The sequence below is a fragment of the Equus caballus genome, chromosome 3, assembly GCF_041296265.1.
Source record: "Equus caballus isolate H_3958 breed thoroughbred chromosome 3, TB-T2T, whole genome shotgun sequence".
NCBI lineage: Eukaryota > Metazoa > Chordata > Mammalia > Perissodactyla > Equidae > Equus > Equus caballus.
Window position 1 is genome coordinate 13,071,095 of NC_091686.1, and position 24,053 is coordinate 13,095,147.

Consider the following 24,053-nt stretch of genomic DNA (forward strand, 5'->3'; position numbering starts at 1 on the left):
TTTTATTTGACAATACTTACAAAATGGATATATATTGGCGTATATGCATTTATTTTAATACTTCCAAATTCTCCCTAGTAGCCTTTCGTATTTACTAAGTAGCCATAATTAATATCCATTCTCTCTGTGTAGATGAATACAGTGCCTTCAGCAACATGCTTAAAAAAACAAAACAAAAAAAGAGCCCCACAAAAACCAGCACATTGAATAACATTAGGTATATTCACTTATGAATCTGTGCATGTAAATTTCTCTGAGATTTACACCCTAATATGGTTTTGCTGGATCAGAAGTCACACACAGTGTACAAAGCTTCTCATTTTTAATATTTTCACTAACAGTTGGCTGTATCCAGCTTTTTAGACTTGTCTCATGAGTTGGTAGTAGTAGCTTACCGTCTTTTGTGTTTTTTTGGTCATAATGAGCTTGATTATAGGTAAGTGTATTTGAGTTTGCTCCTGCACCTGCAGCAAGAATGTCATAGATCTTTTTATTGTTTTGTTTGGTGTTGTTTTCTTGTTTTAGCTTTATAGCTTGGTAGTAAATTTTTCTTATCTGGTAGTATGAGGAATACTCTTTCCTCTTCAACTCTCCAGTCATCTTACTTAAATTTTATATAGAAGAATGGAGTTCAGGAAATACTAAAGGCAAATTGGAAAAAGAGGTGCTAGGTTGCTCATAAAATTCTGCTGTATTTTAATTGTAATGGAATGGAAATTGCAGATTGATTTTGGAATAAATGACATCTTTAACATTTTATGCTCTTTCTTCAATGATATATCACTCAGATTTAGCTATACTGCTTAATTATCTGCCTAATATTAATAGTGTGTCTGTTTATTCTGTTAACTTTCCTACCTTTATGGCAATATCATCTGGAAATAATGACATTCTTTTCCTCTTTTCCATAAATCTTTAAAGCTCTGTTTCTGCTTTTGCTTTTCCTTGTATAATGGTGGTAACCATGCCTTCCAATATCACACTGAAACGAAGCAATGAGCAGAGCCATTCTTTCCTTATCTCCATATTAAGGGACTGTACCTTACAATTCCCTATTAACTATTTTATTTGCTATAGAATTTGGGTAGATTATCCTTTATCAACTTAAAGAAAAGCTCCCATCTATGCTTATTACTTAGTTTTCTTTTTTTCACATTAAGTATGTCATGAACTCCCTCAAAATTTTTTTAATACATCTAATTGAAATGTTCAGTGATATTTTTGTCTTTGATAGTCAATTAAATATAATACTAAATTATCTTTCTATTCTTAGGATGAACCATATTAAAATAAGAGGTATTACTTATTAATATACTAATATTAGATTCACTGATATTTTTATAGGAAAAATAAATGGGTCTGTAATTTTCAGTTCTTGGTTTATACCTGCCAAGTTTTCTTTTTTTTTTTTTGAGGAAGATTAGCCCTGAGCTAACATCCACCACCAAGCCTCCTCGTTTTGCTGAAGAAGATTGGCCCTGAGCTAACATCCGTACCTATCTTCTTCCACTTTATATGTAGGATGCCTGCTACAGCACAGCCCGAGAAGCAGCGCATAGGTCTGTGCCCGGGATCTGAACCACCAGCAAACCCTGGGCCACCAAAGTGGAGCATGTAAACCTAACCCCTATGCCACTGGGCTGGCCTCCTCTGCCAAGTTTTAAGATACACACTATGTCTTCTCCAGGCTCTTTGGGTCTGCATGCCCTCTTGCTTTTCACTTGTGATATCTTCTTTGCTCATATGTTCCATCTCTGACTGTGTTGATGAACTGAATATCTTGTTTTAGTATGGCATGACTCAATAAATATCTTTGTACTTTTCTCCGAGCTCATGAAGCATTAATTATCTTGACTCAGCGCTCTTATAGCACTTTGAAGGTAAGACATACATATTAAAATACATATATTAGACAAGACATATATATTGAAATAAAAAAAAAAGTTGTTTGATGCTACTAAGGAAGATTGGAATCTCTCAAGGAGAGGAGTTGAATCTTATTATCTTTGACCAACGTCCATGACATCTAGTATAGGGCTATAGCATAATAAGTGCATTACAAGTAAGGTGCATCTTTTTAAATATGCTTTCTATATAAGAATTTCTTACACTTACTTTGTATAAGATGCTTCCCTCCAGACTGATATCACTTCAATTCTATGCACCAAGCGTTTATTAAATGCCAAGCTCCTCAACTTCCAGAGAACCAGATGAACTTTATCTGTAAGTGGCAATAAACAAAAAAAAAAATTTGTTTGAGCGTGTTCTTTTCTGATATGTTTTATCACAGCCAAACCACAGAGACCAAAATGCTTCTTCCCTTGAGAATTAGCATTCAGTCCAAAGAGAAAGGACACATCTCAGGAAAGCTTCCTGGACAATGTATTATGTTTATATATAAAGCTGTATGAATCTTTTTCCCTGCTTTAAAATAATCATAGATAAATATTTCAGGACATCATATCCTCATTTCCACTAAGAAACATTTCTAATAAATAAATCCATCATACTCCAGCCAAGAATGAACTCGCTAATATGGAGTTTTTCGGGTTTTTTTCCGTTTCTGGAAAGCTAAAAAAAATAAAACAATCAGCCTGGCTGGACCTTTTCTGCCTGAGACTGATCAGGTCTCTTGCGACTTTTATTGACTCAGGTATTGATATAATGAAGAATCAAAGTGAGGTAACGTTTTATGGAAGGTCCTTTACACACCCCATATAGGAATTTCTACAGCCCTCTAATTTCTTTTATCCCTTCTATTGTGGACCATTAGAGGAGTCAGGATGTCTGTTTTTGATAATCATATCCTCTTCCATTTATCCCAATCTCTGTAAATGGCCCCATCAATCACGTAGTTACTCAAGTCAAAATTCTATCGGTCATCCTTCATCCTGCGCATCCAATGCAATCACCATTACTACCTGTTTTAGATCCAAAATATATCTGGATTCTATCTGTTTCTTTCATTTCTATTAACACCACAATAGTCAAAGCCAAGATAATCTCTTGCTTGGGCTACTGTAACAATCTCCTATGTGGGTTTCCTACTTTCATTCTTTTCTCCTATAATCCCATTTCCAGGGTTCCACAGGAAACAAGAATGATCTTTCAAAAAATATAAGCCAGGTCATGTCATTCCTTTGCTTTAGATTCCTTAAATTGCCTCCTCTTCAACATAAAGTAAGTCTGAGCTCCTTATCCTGGTTGACAAGGACTTGTATAATAGCCTCCCTACCCAACTTTCCACATCATATTGTGCCACTTTCAACTCATCTATTATGATCTAGGGCTCATTTTCATTTCTTGTATATGTCCGTGGGTTTAGAATAGCAGAACAACTAACACAAACTTTTCCAAGACCTCTGCTGTGGTTTGCTCTTATCATGGCAATTTCAAATGGTAACTCAACTATCACCCTGTCCACTCTGTGTAAAATATTTAGTTTCCCATTTATCTATTTCGTGTTCTATCATATCATCTTTTCTTTTTTTTCTTATTTCTACTTATCTACATTTCTTTTGCACCACCATGTCTTTGAAGAAACAGTCCTTCCTGTCTTATTCACTCCTGTATTCCTAGAACCCAGATTAGTGGAAAATCCTCAGCAGATATTTGTTAAAAAAAATAATGGTATTGGAAGTTTTGTCACATGGTGAATTTCATATGGTAAAAAGTGCCAGCAGTAAAGTCCATTGAGAGATCTCCTACCCCAGCAGCACAACTCATTTTCAGGTGCCTGGACTCTAACCTGACCTTACTACTTATACTCCTAGTCTGCTGATATGCTCCCTCCAAAACTTACTGTAACACAGCCTCTAGCAGGATACCCTTCCTTGGCAGGGTAGATATTATTTCTCTGTACTTTCATAAAACTACTCACCTCTTCCAAGGCATAGACAAATCTAATGTTCTATCATTTATTTACTTCTATAATTTATCCACTTAGACTCCATGTCTTGGAAAAGCAAGACAAGTATTTTCCTATCATAGGAGCTAGCACATATTTGCAGGAAAGAAATTTAGAAAGGTCTTTTTTTTTTTTTTAGTTTATTTGCATCATAGTTGATTGGGCTCTATCTGTGAGCCCAGATAATCCATTCATTTATGCAACAATTAGACTTGACAAATATGGAATAGTTCTCAAACTTTAGAGGATGAATTAAAGAAAAGCTAGGAAAGCATTCAATGAAGTTGTAGTCAAGGGAATGCATATATTAGGAAGAGGGAATGATTCCAAAGGCTTCTAAATTGTTGTGTTCAGTTAGAACATAGTTATTAAAATCTTCCACATATTTATAAGGAATCATAGCATGGCCCTGGATATCTTTGCATGTACAGAGGAGATCTGCAGGAATTAAAATTTACCCTCAGTGAATTCTCATTTTCGTTTTTGTCTGGATCTCTCAGTTCACTGAAGCCTTTGTTTTCCACAGTTTTTCTCCTCAGACAGCATCCTGTGTTATTCTTCCTAACAACTCTTCTTCTGTCATCTGTGGATAAAAATAGAGATATCTATTACCTATTAATAAACATAACTGCAACTGATTATACTTACATTCAAGATGTGAATCCAGTGATGGCAGGTAATTCAAGTTGGGGCAACAGGGGCCCAGACACCAATTCCTCCGGCAAATGCCTATGGGCCTTGAGACCCAGATGACACTTCTGTAAATAAAGGATGGGGAAGCATACACACAAAAATACTTATAGCTAACTTCATAATCCTGGTAATCCATTAGAAGAACAGAGTTCAATTCCTGTCTCTCTCACTTATTAGATGTGTCATTTAATACTGGAAAATTCCTTAAAATGTCCCTGAACCTTATTTTTCTCATCCACAAGACATGCCATAATTTAGGCAAACCTAGAGTGTCCTATGAGCACCCACTTTCTGGATCTTTCTCAATGTTCAAACAGATGTCATTAATTTATAAATGTGTTGCTATTTATAATTTCCCCCTCTTAGTTTTGGGTGTTTTAGAAACTATGATTTCTGTTGCACCCATTCTTCGGTTCCCATCTTTTTTGAAAACTTCCCCATGAAAACTTTTTGAGTCTTCCCATGGAGAGTCACTCACTTCCTCCTCAGTTCTTCCAAGTCACTGTTCATAACTTAGTTTCTGTTTCTTATCATTACAAGCCTCATATCATAATCACAGAGAGTATCGTTTAGTCAAAAGTTATGGAGCTTTAATGTCAGACCAATCTAAGTTTAAATCTAGATTTAAATACTATTTACAAGACCATAGGCAAAGAAGGTCTCAACAATTAGTTTAGATGAGATTCATTAGCTCCATTTTATAAATAAAGGAAATCAGTTTGGAGATGCCACCTCATTTAATCTTCCATATCAACTATATCATCTACTTCCTGAGCTGGGTGATGCTCAATATATGTAGGAAACACAATTCCTTCCTTTTAGATAGTCCATTAGGAAGGAGGATTTTAAATTGCACGACCTTCTTAACACTAGGATTGGGTCAACAATACTTGGACTATAATATCTTTAATTTCAAGAGTATTTCATGTGAAAAAGAAAACAGGATACCATGTGATATATAAATATATGTTGACTAAGAAGAAAATAATAAAAACAACCATTTACTTTAATGGTAGAATTTCTGTCTTCTACAATCATCATAAAGAACTATAACTATAATGACAACAACATATGCAAACACTGTATGGCCAATTGAGTAACTTTGCAAAGAAACTTTGTATAGCAAATAAAATGGTACCGGAATTGAGGAAAATAAAAATATATTGAAAACTACTCCCTACGAAATACATTCTACAAGTTTCTCCACAAAAACACAGTAATATAAAAACATCTAAATCCAGCTTCACGATGTGATGCATTGAATTCTAATCCTAGCTATCATGAGCCATTGTTTTGTTCTCAAATAAAAACCTGCATTTATACCCCTTTACCTTCAGTCCAGTTTATTTTAAATTCAAGGTAAGATTCAGAAAAACAAAGAGCCACCATTCCAGGTTTTTAGTAGCATATAGGATTGTGAGACAAAAATATTTCAAATATAAATTTATCCCCAGTAACTTAATTAGGTCTACACGTGAAATATATATGTGTGCATGTATATATAATCTTTTCAATGTTGATATTCCTGTTTAAATTGTGCATTTATATAGCTTTTATCGTGATGCCCACTGTTACCTTATCTTTTTGACTGACAATGATGGGATTTCAGTCATGCTCAGCCTTTCCGACAGTGCCAGTGATGGGATTTTTTGAAATCTTATTACTGGTTGCACTGCCCTGATCTCAGATGGAACTTTCAATCAAAAAGGCAATCAGAAGGTTATACATTCGTGAGATTCCCTGCAAAGCCAGTGATCACATAATACAACTTGTTGGAAGGGTCTACTTGCCTCCAGTCCTTATGTGGCTATAAAGAGTAATTGGCTACTTAGCTCTCAGCACCTGCTTTTCTTCTCCCAAATACAGCATGGCCCAGAACTCTGTTGAATCTCAGTGTGGAATCTGGCTGCTCCTAGGAGATTTCTAAGTCTCACGCAGAGACTTGTCTTACTTTAAGCATCTGATTAAGCTCAAGACACATTTCGCTCTTTCTAAGCATTCTTGTTTCACTGGTGATGCTAGTAAATCTAAGTTTTCTTTTATTTTATATAAACAAACACTTACCCACATATTTTCCCAAAACATTTTCACTGTAAAGTTCATATCCTAGAAGTCACAATTCTGGATGGCAAGGTTAACACTTGAATTTAATTTCTGGCATCTTTTAATCATCCTTTTCTAAACTATTCAAAATCTTATAACTGTACCCATAAAAGATTATTGTGAGCAATGGCCTCTTAGTACTCTATGGTATACATATATGGATGTTTAAGAGATATTTTTGTAATTTGATTTGATCAAATAGTGGACAGGGTTGAGGCTGAATTGATCCCATGTGGTGTCCAGTCACCCGGGGATGATCAGTTTCCCAGACAGAAACCTTGAATTATGAGGTAGATGGAGGGAGATGATTTTGTCTCACTTGGCTCCAACTCAACAGTTCTTCTCAGAGAACTCCTGGGCAGAGATAAGACTTTTTTTTTTTTTTTTTTTTTTTTTTGAGGAAGTTTAGCCCTGAGCTAACTGCTGTCAATCCTCCTCTTTTTGCTGAGGAAGACTGGCCCTGAGCTAACATCCATGCCCATCTTCCTCTACTTTATATGTGGGATGCCTACCACAGCATGGCTTGCCAAGTGGTGCCTCGTCCACACCTGGGATCTGAACTATGGAACCCCGGGCCGCCGAAGCAGAACGTGCGATCTTTACTGCTGCACCACTGGGCTGGCCCTGAGATAAGTCTTAAGAATGGAAAGAGACTAATGCTTGGGACACAATAAAGACCTATAAAGACATTAAAATGCCTATGGACAGAATAAGCATTTTATTTGAAAAAATAACTACACATGCATATGTAAAGCACATGTCAGCATTGCTGTAACAGAAAACAATGCACAGAGACAAAAAATAGTCACTTTGGCAAAGTTAAAAAGTGTACTATTTAAAGAGTTGAGCTTGGGGTACTCAAATCATAAAAGTTTGGGAACCCCATTGACCTCTTTTGATTTAGGAACTCCTGGCAAGTCTGTTGCTAAAGTAAAAAGTACTTAAGTCAAGTTGTTGGTGTGTGTTCCTCAGATTTTTATTTAAATTCAGGGTACTCTAAAAGTATAGGTCAGTCCTACTATGAACACGGTGTTATTTACTTGATTCTGTATTAAAAATCTTAAATGGGCTCTTAAGCACAAAGTGCTAGCATGGTTGTGGAAAACAAAATCAGCAAGAGATCCCCATTTTCCTTCTCTCTTCCTTGGCAATGTGAATTTTGAGGTAAGATTTGGGCAACTGGTATACCAGACATCATCTCCTGTTCACGAAAATTGCCATGTGAAGATTATCTTATTGATGGCCAAGATTGGATGACGTGGTTTTTACATTCCTGAAAAAAATAGTGCAATTTTGTTAGATGTGTGTATATGTCTGTGATCTATGGCACTTCACTGAGAAGTACACTAGAAATGAGTCTGGTGTGCAAGAGATAAGGAAAGTGATAATCTCACCTTGGTTTTAGAATGTATAAGACACTCGCAATATAACTATTGCCTACTACTACAACTACTATTAATAAGCTATATTCACCAAATATTGGTCTTAGAAACTGTGCCAAGTCCTGGTGTATTTTAATGTCACTTTGAGACATCTTTTTTTTTTTTGTTGCTGTTTTGTGAGGAAGACTGGCCCTGAGCTAACGTCTGTGCCCATCTTCCTCTATTTTATGTGGGATGCTGCCACAGCTTGACTTGAAGAGAGGTGCTAGGTCCACACCCAGATTCCAAACCCATTGAACCTGCGCTGCAGAAGCAGAGCGTGTGAAAATAACCATGATGCCCTGGCCTGGCCCCTGGGCCATCGTTTTAACTTCAAGACGAAGTGTTCAACAGTCATAGTGATAAGCATAAAAGACAAGCTATTCTCAGGCAATAGGAACTCCATAAGGACTCTATTTTGTCACCTGATAGCTGTAAATTCTGAGTGTAATATTCAAACATGTTTCTGTCACAGTGGAGACAGCCTCTAGAAGTTGGTGCCTTCAGTTTTCTAGCCAAAGTCATGCTCTTCTCAAGCAGCCTCAAGCCAGTGGCTGAGAGAACAGGGGAGCTAGAGCTTAACTATTTTTTCCCAACAAGAGACTCCTCTAACAGGCAGTCTTACACTCAGAATCCCCTATTTGGCTGGCAAAGGTTTGTCAGGTCTGTATTAAAGTCTAAGGCTCTCCCCAAATCCTGCTTCCTGATCCCTTTGGTTTTACAAGTTTTACATCTGAATCCTTCTCTGAAGGCTCCTCTGCTCAATCCTGCTTCTCTCTTTCATCTTTTACTCCTAACTCTACTTCAGCGTCTGCTTCCTGGAAGACCCAGCTGACACAGCTGGACTAGCCTTCACATACACGATGTTCCTTTAAAATCTCTGTTGGTATCTTGCCATGAGATCATTGCTCTCTGGTTCTTTGTAATAAAAACTCTTGCAAAGAGAAGTGATCTTTGGAATAATTTAGTTGAACATTCGAGAATTCTAGTTAGAGTCGATGACTCTGTTAACAGGTCTTCATCTGATTGGGAACAAAAAAGTGATGACAACAAAGTTATTTATAAAAATATATTTCACAAAGTAGGAAACGATACAGGAGTTTCTCTGAATACAATACATGGAGTAAATAAACAATATTGCATTAAAGCAAAGTAGAAAATTAAAATGATCTGCATGTGGTACTTGAGTTTTATCATACATTTTCTACTCCTAAATGGCAGGTTTGCAGTACAAATTGAATATGTTCACATCTTCTAGTGCTGTTCTCTTTCAGAGGCTAAGATGTTCTGTGCATCACCATGAAGATCAGGGAGAGAAGTGCTAAAAACAGAAGCAGTAAAATTATGTACAAATCAGTTTCTCCTCTAAAACAGTGGGGGCATCTTGAAGCATGTGTATTGGGCAGGACATTATGTAGGTATCTAAAAGTCTAAAGTTTAAATATTCACATGAATCAATATACTTTCAGATGTTTGTGCTTGTAGTAAAAACACCAAATACTAGGATTATGAACAAAATAGAAAACAGTCCAAAAGTTTCTCTGGGAAATGCTGTTCCTGCCATCACCAGTCACAATAACACTTTCTACTCTAAAGAGACTATTAGCTCCCCTTTTGATAATATTGCCTGCCATACTCATCTCATCAAAATGTACATGTATTAAACATTCATTGTATATATATTTATATAAAACAATCTAAAGGATTATTAATGGATATAATTTAGTATTTTTCATATAGTCCCTTAATCTATAGATTACCAACCTTAATAAATAAAAGCATCAATGGACATCAATAAAATATTTATTTCGAGGATTAAACAAATAAATTCACGCGCTAGCAATAAAACCATCTGTCTCTTATGTAGTCCACTGTGTGATACAGTTTATCTTTGTGTCCTTGTGGAAGAAGATGAAGTGGAGGGAATGAGTAATCCTGCTTCCAGAAAACAAGTCTGTTTGAATGGGATTTCTCTCCCCCCACAACTGAGTTGGCAATCCCCACTCTGGAATGGATTACGAACATGTGAATATTTTAAGGCTCGACACAATATTTAAAGATGCTATTCAGTCTCTGATGAGTGGGGCCAACAATTATGTACAATGTGTGGTCACTGTACCGTATAATCTAGGAGGCCTCCCAAAACTCCAAAAAGTCAGAATGTACAGCAGACCATGTATTGCTTTATCATTTGTGGCGGGATCCTTATTGGCGAAGGGGAAAAAACCATTTGCAATTATAAAAATCCTTGCAGAAGACACATAGCAGCAGCAAATTTCTTGCAGGTCCATTTTTCTAAGAAAGCACCTTTTAATTTTGATTTTTTCCTCTTTTTAAACCATTTCTCTAAGGATTAGTCAGGATCCCATTCTTTGTCTATGGTGGTCAGGTAAATATCAAATATCCAAAGAGTTCTAGACACTCCACATACTTTAATTCACACTCCACAAGATTTATAACCTCCTAACATATACTTTTTATTATTAATTTTTTGGTTCAACATTAAAATGTAGTTGAGTTATAGATGGATTGGTGCTAAACTTGCCTCTAAAACAAATAGCCACATTGGTTGTATCTAAGGGCAGTGACCCTAGAATATTACAGAATGCTCAGTTTCATTGATTTACTTATCCACTGTCAAGTTTCTTTGTCACTTTCACCAACAGAGTAGAGTTCACCCAGTCTCTTAAAGCGGGGACCCCAGTCACTGAGGTAGTCAAAATTCTGGTCTGAGTCTGAGGTGGTGGACTCCAAGGAGCTGAGGGAGCCAGCCACAGACCCTCGGCCTTCGTAGCCATAAATCTGAATGGAGTCATATGGTGGGGCCGTGGGGTCATTATCTGCCTCATGCAGCCGCACATTTATAAATTCATCGACATCAACACCATTCGGAACTGGAGCAAGCCCTTGCCTTGGCATAAACTGCAAATCTGGTTTAATATCCTTACGGGGTAAAAATCCATTAATTCCATCTGGGTTTTGCAAAGTCGCAATGTCAAAAGCCTCCGTGTCTTCCTCTCCTCCTCCTTCGTCATCGTAGCGAATAATGTTTTCCCGTACGTCTTCATCGTCTTTAATAATTAACGGCTCGTTTTTATGTCGCCGCAGAGTTACAAACAGCACCACGATGACTGTAGGAAAAACATGAAATAACAATTAACCAAACTCGCATATAATTTCACAAGTAACACACCGTGTATGTTAAGAGAGAGGGGCATTATTTAAAAACTTATGAACATAGAGCTTTAATAACATTCATTTGGGAATTAAGTTAAACACTTTTCTGAAGGACTAGCATTGAATTTTGAGTGAATACTATTGTAGGTTTCTTCTGTTTATTAAATGGCGATGAAGCTGAGTTAAAAGAATAAGTTTGCATTTATTCATGGTGAGAGCTGCATTTGATACTGTTATGAGCTCTGAAGAGAATGGCTTAAAATGGAAAATGCACAGATAGCATAACTAACTTGCTGTGTATCTTGGGCAAGTCATTTAATATCCTTTGGTTCCATGCCCCTCTTCTATAAAGAAAAGGGTGCAGAATAAATCATATATAGTATATTTTGTGTTCATCGGTTCTTTGAGACACTCTTCAACCAAGTAATGTTCATTCACAAATGAAGTGATATATCAGGATGAATGTCAAATTTGCTTGGGCAACTTGTTGTCTTGTATGAAGGCTGGAACCCCTCTATCTGGGAAGGTGAGCCTAAAGGTAGGGAAAAGTAGAGGAAAATCAACTAGCCAGATCAGCCACACCATTTGCACTCTTCACTTTATTTTTATATTAAAATTTTAAAAATGAGGAAAACAGTGTAATTTTGATGAAAATATGTCTTTTGCTTTCTTCTTTTTTTTCAATCTCATCAAACTTTGTGATTGGATGGACTCAGCAACCTAATCTATACATTGTTTAGGTAAAAGAGTATTTTGGACATAGGAGAGCCCCTTACAGAAGTAAACTGATGTGTATCAGAAAACCGGAGGCCTTATATAATTGATGCTGTTGTAACCACATGGAGGCCCATCCCCACTTCTACTGCCATTATGCTTAGTCGATCTTTTCACTGGTGATGGGATTGAAAAAGGCACTGCATAGTCCTCTCCAACTGGACATTTACTATCACAACCTTCTTCACCTCCTCTTAGTGACCTCAAAGCTTGGAGAAGTGTCAAGAAGATCTTTTTCCTCAAAAGAATGCTGATATCTGGGTGGGTTAGGGTTTGCTGTCCTTATTTACAGTCATTTATGAATCAGAAAAATGGTGACCATTAGGCTATGAAGGAAATACGTACCTAGCAGCAAAATGATGCATGCTAATATGGCAATTAAGGCGCCCATACTGAGTCCAATTGGAAGTACATAAGCTTCAACATTACAAGACTGGACAACACCATCACTGCTGCAGCCACAGACCCGGATGGTCAGGGTGCTGGTGCTGCTCAGAGGAGGATTCCCACTATCACTGATTATGATGGGTAGAAGATAGACTTCTTGCTTCTGGCGGTTGAATCCATTATGCTTTGCCAAAATGCTGAGAGAATTATCTGGAAAAAATGAAAATTACAATAGTTCGCATCATTTCAAAATGGCTGCCCAAACAACACTTGTCTTTCTAGTTCATAAATCCTCTGCAAACCCCAAGGCAATCGCAAATCCACTAGACCACTCAGGCTCTAACCCCCTCCCCTCTTGCCACTGTCCCAACTGGCATGGACCCAAACATCTATACCCTAACAGATTCAGTGAATGGGGCCCGATGATAAATTAGTAGAGTTTTACAACCATCTTATAAATGCAAAAGATTTCTTTTATAAAACTAACCTTCAAGTGTCCTTTCAGAAGACACAAATTACCCCATGTTCCCATAAGTAAGTTTAATTTTCTCTCATTTATCCTGATAATGCAAAACTGGCTGAACAGAATCTCACCACATTTGAAAGACATGTTTTAGAAGCTCTGTATCAAAAGATAGACTATATGACAATATGGCATACAAAACAATGCACTTTTTTGACTCCCACAGGTACCTAAAAAGAATCCTTTACGCCCTAGAGCATTTATGCTAAGATACAACAAAAGTCCCATTTACTGCCAATTGGAGGAGATATGCCATATATATTGAAATTGTGTAGAGAAGACCTGTAGAGGTTACACAAATAAGAATAAAATGACAAGCCATAAGAGAGATATATTGGTTATCTGAAGCAACACTTAAGGTTATTTAAGCAATATTTAAGGGCATACCTTGGATCACAGTTAAACTGGCCAGTGAGAAGTGATTGGTCCCACGATAGCCCTATGGTTCTCAATATTTCACTCCCCAAATGATTTTTTGTTGCCATTCATCCATATCGCACAAACTATAGTCATATTGTATATATTATTAGTCTGTTTTACTAATTTTGATAATGAAAGACATGTATCTATTCAACACGGGAATACTGATTATCTCACACTGATATTCCAGCCAAAAACAAATCAACATAATTTTGATTAATGTGTGTAGTGTTTTTTGGGCGAAATGATTACTTCAATTGGGATTTTTTCAAATATTGGCAAGTTTTCAGACCCCAGAACACTTGGCTACCACACCGTTGCATGTTAAGGCAGAGATTCCAAACCATTGCAGTCCAAGGCCTGGTCATGAGTATCCTATTGGTTTCCAGAATACTCACACACGTGAAGAGATATTCCACTCAAATGAATTCAGTCAATAGGTCAAATCTTTTATACCACGTGGTGCTATACTAGAAGTTTCAAAAAATGGCAGCCATTCCCTAAAATAGATGTATAGATTGTATTTACTTTTCTTTGTTTAAGATATAAGTGGGCCTATAATGCCTAACTAGTAAGCAAACAGAAAAAGAACACTGATTGAGTTAACGATTTTGTTCTAAATTTCTTCTGCTTGTGCCTGATTATTTAGTAATTTGAAGAGCAAAAAGATGTCTCTAACGGAGTTAAGCGGTGATATACCAAATGATCCAGTAATCTTTATTTCTATGACCTAGAAGGAAATACCACTAAGCTAAAAGCTTGAGAACATTATCTCAAAACAGATGCAGAATACATAGCTGTGTTATATTTTCAGAAAGTGTGTGACAAGTTTGAGTACAGTTAATTAGTGCAAGGAACATTTGTGGATGATTTCATATACCATAGTTCAAAACAGAAGATGAGAATTGTTCTTCAAGATGCAATTAATAAAATTACAATGAGGTTTTTGTCTTTTTGTGGTTGACATTATTTATATGAGAAACTATCTTTGCATATTCTCTCTTTAAAACAATCTATAAGGATAATTTAGGAACTGCAACAGCAATATTACTGGGTGCAGAACAAAGCTATCTCCTTTATTACTTAGAAAAGCATTGGTGAATCTAACTGTAAATTCATACCCATATTTTTTCCTGCTCCTAGCATCTGCATAGGTTGTTCTATATATAGAAAATTATTGACTGAGTAAGGAAGTCTATGAGTCATTTTTGTCAAATTTTACCTGCTACCTCCAGGAAAAGTGAATTCTCTGTTTGCCTACTCATCTTTTTTTCCACCATTTTTTGATGAGTGTTTGCATTTATTAACAATTTTTTTGAGTTATTTTATTAGGCCAATTAAAATTGTCATTATTGTACACATAAAAACACCCATCAGATATCAGCAGTTTCACATAGTTCAAGTTCACATATTTGAAATACACTTTTTTAATCTAGATATTGCAAATATCTTCTATGAAGGTAGGATTTGTTTCTTTAAAACGTATGGTGCCTTTACATTTTATTACAATTTTAATTTTAATATGGTCAATTTTACCAATCTCTTTTATGATTACTGTTTTTAACTTGATTTTAAAGATTATAAATTACACAAACTTTTCATAATGTTACTTTTCACATTTAGGCAAGTGTATGGAATCGATTTGTTTCTGTACTGATTATTGATTTTCCCAAGGTTAATTATAGAGTAATTTATCCCTTACCCACTGAGCATGTTCCAATGCTCTATTTTTCTAATCCTGCATCGATACCATCCTTTTTATGTATACAAATTTTATAATAAATATTTATGTCTATTAGGTTATTTTTCCCTATTGTGTTCTTCTTGAAAAGTACTTTGGCTATTCATGCCCATTTGTTAATCTCTGACAAATACAGAATCAGATTATCAAGTTCTATGAGAATTCCTGTAAGAACTGTAGTAGAAATTACATTAAAATATGAACAACTATGAGAGTACTGACGTCTTTATGATCTTTAGTCTTCTTATCAAGATCATAGTTTCTTTCTTTTCTTTAATACATATCAATAAATTGTTTTTATTTTAGCTACCAGAGATTTTTACCTTTTGTTAGATTTATTATTAGAACAGTATATATTTTGTTGCTTTAGTAAATAGTACCTTTTTAAAATTATATTTTCATCTCATTGTTTCTGGTGTATCAAATGTAATTGTTTTATACATTGATTTTAATTCTAGTAACCTTCTAAAAGCTTCTTTTTTACTTATAACATATGCCTCCTCACAGAGTTCCACTTCTGCATGATAGTGTGAAGAGCTCCACAGAATTACTCCCTGGTGAAACTGGCGAAAATTGTAAAAGGAAAATCATTTAATGTCTCTGCAAATGGTCCTGGAGGCAAGTATCAAATGAAGAAATGTTTATTCAAGAAAATCTACTAGAGCTTGGTAAGAAGGGTGAGACTGCGGTCTGTGAACCAGAACCCACCCCATCCATCCCTCCTCCTAGCTCTCTGCAATGGAAACAGCACTCCAGACTGGTTCAGCCAAGAACACAGGGCTCCCTCTCCTCACAGCTAGCAGTTGGAGGATATCAGCAGTTCTTATCCTGCTTCTAGTTACCTATTGCTAAAACTAAATTTGGGGTCAGTGTGGCCAAGAGCTAGGGTTCCTTTCTTCTTCCCAGTCCCTACTTGTGCAACAAAAGCTATACCTGGGCATGACTCCACTGGTTATATAGGACCTCTCAATTGCCCTTGTGTTGGCCTGTAAGACAGTGGTTCCACACTGGGAAGGGCAAGCCAAAAAGACCCAGCACTATGTGCTCATCTCCTAAAGTAGAGGCATGGAGTAAGTTTTCCTCTTAAGAAAGTGGAATGATTTCAGTTTTAAGGAACTGAACACCTGACTGATTCATCAGAAGCTTGCTAAGTACATTTACAATTTCTGCTGCAGATTAGAGCTTTCTATTTCTTCCCATGTGACTGACATGGTCTAGCCCCTGCCTAGTTCTGCAGCTTCATGTCCCAACCCTTCTCTCTCCCTGTGTTTAGCCATCCTACATTTTCTGAAGCAAGGATCTTCTCTCCTCCAGGCTTTCCTATTTTCTCTTTCTTCTGCCTGATAATCTCTCTACCCCTACTTAGCCCTAAGTTGAGTTATTAATATTTATGCATACTTTATGCCTATGCTTAAATGTCACTCTGTTGATAATTTCCCTCACTGCTTGTCCCCAATATCCCCAAATAAATTAGTTAGATAATTTTATAAAAACCTTTATATGTTCATCAAAGCACCTATTACAAAGAAATGATGTAGTAATGGGGATATGATAGACACTGGGGACACAGAAATGAACTAGGGACCTTCCTAGTAACAAATAAGCGATTTAAGATGCATAATGAGTACTCAGCAAATACTCGCTGAATAAATGAATGTCTAAGTCATCATTAGTCATATTTTGTGGGGCTCATATTTATTTCCATTCATGTTTTTCTGTCATAGGGGAATAAATGTGGTCCAAAATATGTCAGGGAGAAAATTCAATTTTAGGCTATTGGAGAGGATATATAGCCTGAGGTCTCATATGGAATTTAAGAAAAATATTGATGGTTCACAAGTCTTTCTCTGGGCATGCCCCATATCATGTCACACGAGCATTAAACTGAGGATGCTTAGATTCAAATAGAGAAGGCTCCGAGAGGCTTCAGATAGTAAAATATCTGAAATACCATCATGTTAAAGAGGTGCATACTGGAATTCTCTTTTACTGAGCTAAAATGGGATGCTTTAGTCCTACCTTCAGAGAAGGGGCATCTGAATAAGTATCTCTTATGGTTAGTCTAGGGGGAATTTCTTCTTCGATAACGGATATTCAGTCTTTGAATTATTTGGAGCTGGAAATCAAAGGACTTTCATACATCAATATCCTTATAAGAAAAATTTCCGTTAGTAAATAAGCCAGTAAGTATTTATTATAGACTGAATGTTTATGTCTTTGCATTCAAATTGAAACATTGAAGCCCTAACCCCCCGTGTGGCTGTATTTGGAGATAGAGTCTCTAAGGACGTAATTAAGGTTAAACGAGGTCATAGGGTGAGGCCCTGATCCTATAGAATCAATGTCCTTATAAGAAGAGACGCCAGAGAGCTCTTTCTTTCTCAACGCATGCATGCACAAAGAAGAGGTCATGTGAGCACACAGCAGTACAGTGGCCACCTACAAGCAGCCAAGAGAAGAGGCTTCAGAATGAAACATACCTTGCCTGCACCTTGATCTTGGATTTTCCAACCTCCAGACAGTGAGAAATAAATTTGTGCTGTTTAAGCGACCAGTCAGTGGTATTTTGTTATAGTAGCCTGGGCAGACTAAAATAGTACTGTAGTCACTAATTAATTCTATATGCATATTCCATGAAAAATATAAAGTCTGTCTAAAAAAATAGACTATGCCTACCTGGATAATTCTTTAACATTACTCACGTAATTTTTTCCAGTCTTAACTAACTTATTTCCTTCCTTCCTACCTTCTTTCCTTTCTACCAGCTTCCTTTCCTTCCTTCCACTTCTTTTGTATTTTCAATAGAACAAAAATGGTCATTATTATTGCTGTTATTTATTAAACATCCCTGTTCTTTCCACATCGTCCTTTTATTTCCAGATAAAATAAAGCAGGCAAATCTAAATTCTCTATTGTTGCAGTGAGGTTCATCTGTTGTTGTTGCCCTGATGCAGAAATTTTGCTTTGGTCCAGGTCCCATTTATTTGAAACCATGGAGCTATGGCTTTTGTTTATCCTTTTAGATGCAAACAAAAGCAACAAGAAGCCAGAGTTAATGAAGGCATTTGCCAGACAAATATTTATGACAAAAGCAATAGATGAAGAGAAGATCAGTAGATATTATGCCTTTTTGAGAAATGTCTCCTGTATTTGACTTGCAAATGTAATTCAAATTTTCTTGGTCAAGTCAAATGGAATGAAAATGGCAAGAAGGTCAAAACAAAGGGAAAATGGCACTCTGTTCAGAAGTATGGACAAGAGATTTAATTAAGTTCTTATCATCGTGTTGTGTTTGTTATTTATTTCTAAAGACCTAGCAAAGCAATAAAGATACCAAATGCATGAGCTTTCAGCATATTAGAAACATGTAAATACAGTTTCCCATATCTAGTAATATGAAGCAAAGATCATAACAGCTACATTTCATTTATATATTTTTACTCTAAATGCTAAGTCTTATTGGAAACAATCAGGTTGTAAGGAATTAATAAAAGCTTAGACTCTGTGAAGCCAGTCTCCTCTAGTACCATTATAAATTCCTACATAATTCATTGAAAGTGCACCAACATACTAAATCTTCATAAGCAACTGGACATTCTGAGCACCTAATTAGATCATTTGTCACTCTTTCCCCCTTTTTCCTCATTAGATTGTCCACCATGCCACCTGATGTCAATAATCTCAATGTTTATCTGAGTGTTGACTCATTATGAAATCTCCTAATATTTAATAATAAAGTATAACTAGCCATAAAATATTGACGAAGGTTTATTTTGCCTTTAGAAAAAAATCATTATAAATTCTTTTCAACTTCCTAGACTAACACAAAACTTAATGTTTAATCAACAACTTACAAGTACGTATAGAATGAATTAGGACGTTTTGAACAGAAAAGCTTACTCCACCATGACCATGCAGCACTACAGTTTTATACATATCTGCATGGTTGTCATTTTGCAGAGGAAATGTACAGAGGATAGGCTATGCTTTTCACTTTACAAAACTTAGGGCTCATCAAGTAATCTATGAAACAAGCATCTTGTAAAATTCTTTAAGGAGTGACATATACTGATCGTAATTGATAATATGAAAGAGAATTTTTTTTAGATCACATGAAGATGGTGTTCAGTGTAGTGGTCTGCATGGTGACCTACAAAAAGATATGCCCATGTCCTTTTCCTTTGAACCTGTGAATGTTACCTTACTAGGTAAAGGATCTTTGCAGATGTAATTAAATTAAGAATCTCGAGATGAGGAGTTCATCTGGGATTACCTGGTGGGCTCCAAGTCCAATAGCATGTGTTCTTAGAAGAGTGAGGCAGAGGGAGATTTGACGGAGAGTAAAAGAAGAGGTAAGGTGACCACAGAGGCAGACACTGGTATGAGGTGGCCACAAGCCATGAAAGGCCTACAGCCAACAGAAGCTGGAAGTGACAAAGAATGAATTCTCCTCTAGAGCCTCTAAGGGATTGTGGCCCTGCCAACACCTTGATTGCAGACTTCTGGCTTCCAGCATCGTGAGAGAATACACGGGCCTCCCGGTTTGTGGAATTTTGTTATGGCAGCCCGAGGAAACTAATACAATCAGTAAATCTGGTTAAATATGATTTGCAGAGGCAGGGAAGGGCACACTTATTTCCATTTTACCTATGAGGAACAGGGTTTTTGAAAGATAAAGTTGACTTGCTCAAGGTTTCTCAGCTGGCAGCTAAGAATTACGACCAAGTCCAATGTGCATTCTACACTCTCTCTGTCATCTTAACCAAAGTCACCTCAGAAAAAAGGGAAAATGGACTCTCAGAAGGTTGTATTAAAGCTCAAGGATAAGACACAAACCAGAAAGTGTGGGGAGGGAGGTTTTTCCATGCAATGACATCTTTATCAGAGATGAGGAAAAACTAAGCGGTTGAGGCCACTGGTAGATGAAAATATATTATTTTAGAGAGACCAAAAGATATTCAGTACAATACACTATAGATCTAAATCTCGTATCTTGAGAGTCAGCTAACACAGCATGGCATGGCATAGCATAGCATAGCATAACTGTTAATTAATTATCAAGAAGTGATCCTTTTTGGTGCCAGAGAGGAATACAAGTATCACAGAGTCCAAGTTCCATGCTAGATACAATGACACTGCCCGAGGTCTTCCGAGTTTGATTATTTTTCCCCTGTACTTAATTTACACCGCTTGCTCTTACTCAAAAGGCTCCACATACCTTATACAGATCCCTTAATGCTCAGAGGAAAGGGAGATTTATCTTACTCCAGGCACACAGGGGAAGGAGGGATGAAGACTAATATTACTTTCATTTTATCCGAGAAATACCTGCATTAACTAACCCATGAAAGTAAAAACTATACCAAGAGCCAATTTCTGTTTTGTTTGAATGGAAATTTTAAAGCTTTTATGAATATCAGCAGATCTGGAAAAGAATATTTCTATCTTTTGGATTTATGCAGAAGTAAAAAAAATGCATCCCTTTTTTTTTCAAGTGTGCAAACTACTTAGGGAAAAAACAAAATAAGTATGCATCAAGGCCATTAGTGGAATTTCATGTGAAATGTTCAGAAAACAACCTAATAATGGTTAAAAATCCAGGCATTGGAAATCTAGTATTCTCAGGAGAGCGATTTTTCCACCACATCTCTATCGATTGAATAGATCTCTCTAAATATTTAAGAAACTGGGAATCAGAGATTAATTCATTTTCACTGGAGCTGATAAATTTGTGCTCATTAATACACTCAATACAGGGGGTAGTTGGACCAGAGAGTAAGCCAGTTTTAAAATAGCAGTTTATGTTAAGTATACATTGTGTATGAGATATTGAAATCATGCAATACAGTGAATGGAGAGCTAAGGAGAGGAAAGAAAGTACCAAAAGTAGTTTATTATCTAAATAACCTGCTTTGATTTGAAGGAGGTCAAGTATCCCTGGAAATCATCACTTTGCTAGGTACCATCATCTCCCTGAAGATTTTGACTTTGCATATAAGAAAAAAAGACATAAAGTGAAAGCCATCAAACATGGTACAAGTCCATTTTCTCTTTCCATCACTCACGCTTCATTTTAACTTTTTTCAAATCCACACTGACACTTTCAGTTAATTCTGCCCTCAGTCATTGAGTCTATTGTCTGCAAGACATCACTGTCAAAGGAAAGTTTTCCTTGGCACAGATCCACACAGAATGCTGCAATACACTTGAGTATGATGGTTTTCTGTCTCACCAACTGAAGGATCCTTGGATGCGGAGATTCTGTCTTATTTAGTGAATGCATCTTATTGTCTGTCACATGTGTCACTATTTAGACGTCTCCATGGCAAGATTTCAATTAATCCTTGTTGAATGAACAAATGGATAGCTAGGTAAGTGAAGATATGATTACTGCTCACAAAGAACGTCTGATCCAGAAGGAGACAGAAAATAGCATAGAATTAGCCAAAATGTCAATCAGATGATGGTCCATTCTCTAATTGTAGTCCCTGTCTTTCTGTCTCTGCTCCCATTCCCTCTGGTCCTCTATGTCATCTGTACCTGGCTTTCATTCTCTATCATCACAGATACAGATGAGAGAAGGCCTTAAGGAAGGAGTGGCATGTGGGCTGGGTTTAGAGGAAAGGCCTGGTTTATTAGAGGAGGGAAAATATGGAGAATGACATTCCCTTTTCTCCCTACACCTCCCATGATTCTGTTCTATACCATTCTGTCCTCAGTATTTTTCTTTAACCTCTTTATCTGTTTGAATCTGATTCACGTATCTGACTTCAAGTACCAGACAATACTTCTTTTTATATTGTAGCCCTCTGCCTCCTCCACTTACCTACTGGGCATATCCCCCTGGATGTTCAGTACTACAAATTCAATCTTTCAATAATGAAACTAATAATACTTAAGGCTTATTTTTCCCCATTCCCAAAAATCTCTTCCTTGGTTACACCTCTTGCATCATCTTTGTGGCTCTACGATTTTATACATCTCTCTCCTTGCACCCAATAACCTCACATCTTCCCTTTCTGTGTAGGGAAGTTCAATCATCCTTCAGTAGTTAGCTGAAAGTTCACTCTTCTTTTTGGAAGGAGGCAACAGGAACAAACAGCCTAAGGATTTTAGAGCATCTCACTCACAGATGTAATGGAGATTTGTTTATAGAGCAAATGTAAAGTAAATATAATGGTTTAATTGGTTTGTTGAATAAATATGTAATAGATATTAGTGCATATGAGTGAGACAATGTGTAACAAGAGACACAAGTGTGAAGCAGTACCTTGAGAAGTCCAAAATATATCTAACTCTACACAAATAGAATGCAATGAGAGAAGCATAGATCACTAATCTTATGTTTACCCCATTAATTTTAAAAATAAGCTGCCTAATATATACAAGGCTCCAATATATCTGGTCCATCTTGACATTCTAAATTTCAAGTCCATTTAATCATCATTTGTATCTGAGCAAATATGCACACAAACAAAAGCCAACTGTAAAATTCAGGCAGTAATTCAGACACAAATATCTGAGCGTGTTAAAAATGCATATTCTTGGATTCTACCCTAAATCAATTAAATAAAAATTGATGGGGCTAGGCCCTGAACACCTGCATTTTAAATAAATTTTGTCTGCATAAAAATTTTTTGGGATGCCTGAGAACCATTCTACTCTATTCCATTTCTTCCCTTAGGTGTTAGCAGTGGTTAATGGCTTGGCCTAAGCCCTCAGAGGCTCCACTGGGGAAGCTATTATGCTCTGGGTTCTGTAATCCAGCGGGGGTAGCAGCTGATAGCAATTTTCCTGCATAATTCCTTCTTTTCTGGTTTAGTGGTAAAATAGCTGCTAAAAAAGGAGGGAAATGATGCAAAAAAATGTGGCATCCTACAGCGAGCTGAAAGTCCAGTGTTTGTCCTTGAATAATTTTAAAATTTAATATGTTATATTAAAACAGCTTGACTAAACATATATCTTTGGACAGAAGTCTTAATATACAATGAAGGCAAGAGGACGGAAGGCAGTTATGTAGATAAAATTATCGTTCAAGCAGTGGTCACATTATCATTCCTCCCAGGTTGCTGAGAATGGCACGTGCTTTTGAATCTTAAAATCCACATTCTTTATAGTATTGGCAATAGTACTGTTTTGATCATACAGAAATGACTTTACATTAAAGGTCAAACCGACTTGCTTTTCCTCAAATTCATCCACATATTAACACGTTAAAATACAGACGGAGAGAGCAGAAAGAAAATGATAGAAGAAAAAGATACCTGTGTAGGTCACCCTCATGATTGAAATAGAAATCACATCAAACTCATTCGAACTCTTTTTACTGAAAATGTAATCTGATAAAATTCCCTATTGTTATACACTATAGAGAAATCTGAATACATTTTGAAGTCATGCATGATTTCATTTTAATACTTTCTTTGAAAATAAAAGGGATTTTTTTTTATGAGTCTTTTAAAATATTCTCAAGATGATACTTGATTTTCCAAGCTTGCCATCCCCCGTTAACAGTGGATGTGTGGTACTTCCTGGCACTGGGCGGTAATATAAAGATCTGTAACATCAAATTCTTCATATTTTGTAATTATAAGAGGTATGCTTAACAAATAGACGTTTAGGGGAATTTGTTCTCTCTTCAACATTGTAATTCTTGAATAGCTTATGTCAGGTGTAATTTCTTCAGGACGTATATTTCACAATGGTTCTGAATATCATACTGGATAATGTTCAAGCTCTGGAATCATTCCTAATTGGGTTTGAATCCAAATTTCATTACTTACCTGGTTGCATTTTTAAATAATTCTCCCAAAGTCATAACAGGTACTCTTATTGTGCCCAAATTACTAATTAAGGAACAAAGAGTAAGAAGATCTTTGGGGAGTAAATGTGTTTTTCCACCAAAGT

General features: G+C 36.4%; 1 protein-coding gene across 4 annotated transcripts in view; it reads right to left on the reverse strand.

Moving 5' to 3' along the window:
* Positions 1-486: 486 nt before the first annotated feature.
* CDH8 (cadherin 8) overlaps positions 487-24,053 on the reverse strand; it is a 337,578-nt gene continuing 314,011 nt past the window's right edge. For 3 of the 4 annotated variants that reach the window (XM_005608302.4, XM_070261899.1, XM_070261900.1), the window contains 2 exons: positions 12,421-12,672; positions 9,073-11,255 (listed from right to left, as the gene is read on the reverse strand). In XM_005608302.4, the coding sequence (XP_005608359.1) occupies positions 10,762-11,255; positions 12,421-12,672 (746 nt within the window). In that variant the 3' untranslated portion in view covers positions 9,073-10,761. Of the gene's footprint in view, positions 2,222-4,365; positions 4,491-9,072; positions 11,256-12,420; positions 12,673-24,053 lie in introns of those variants that run through there. The other variant, XM_070261901.1, reaches the window with a different exon arrangement.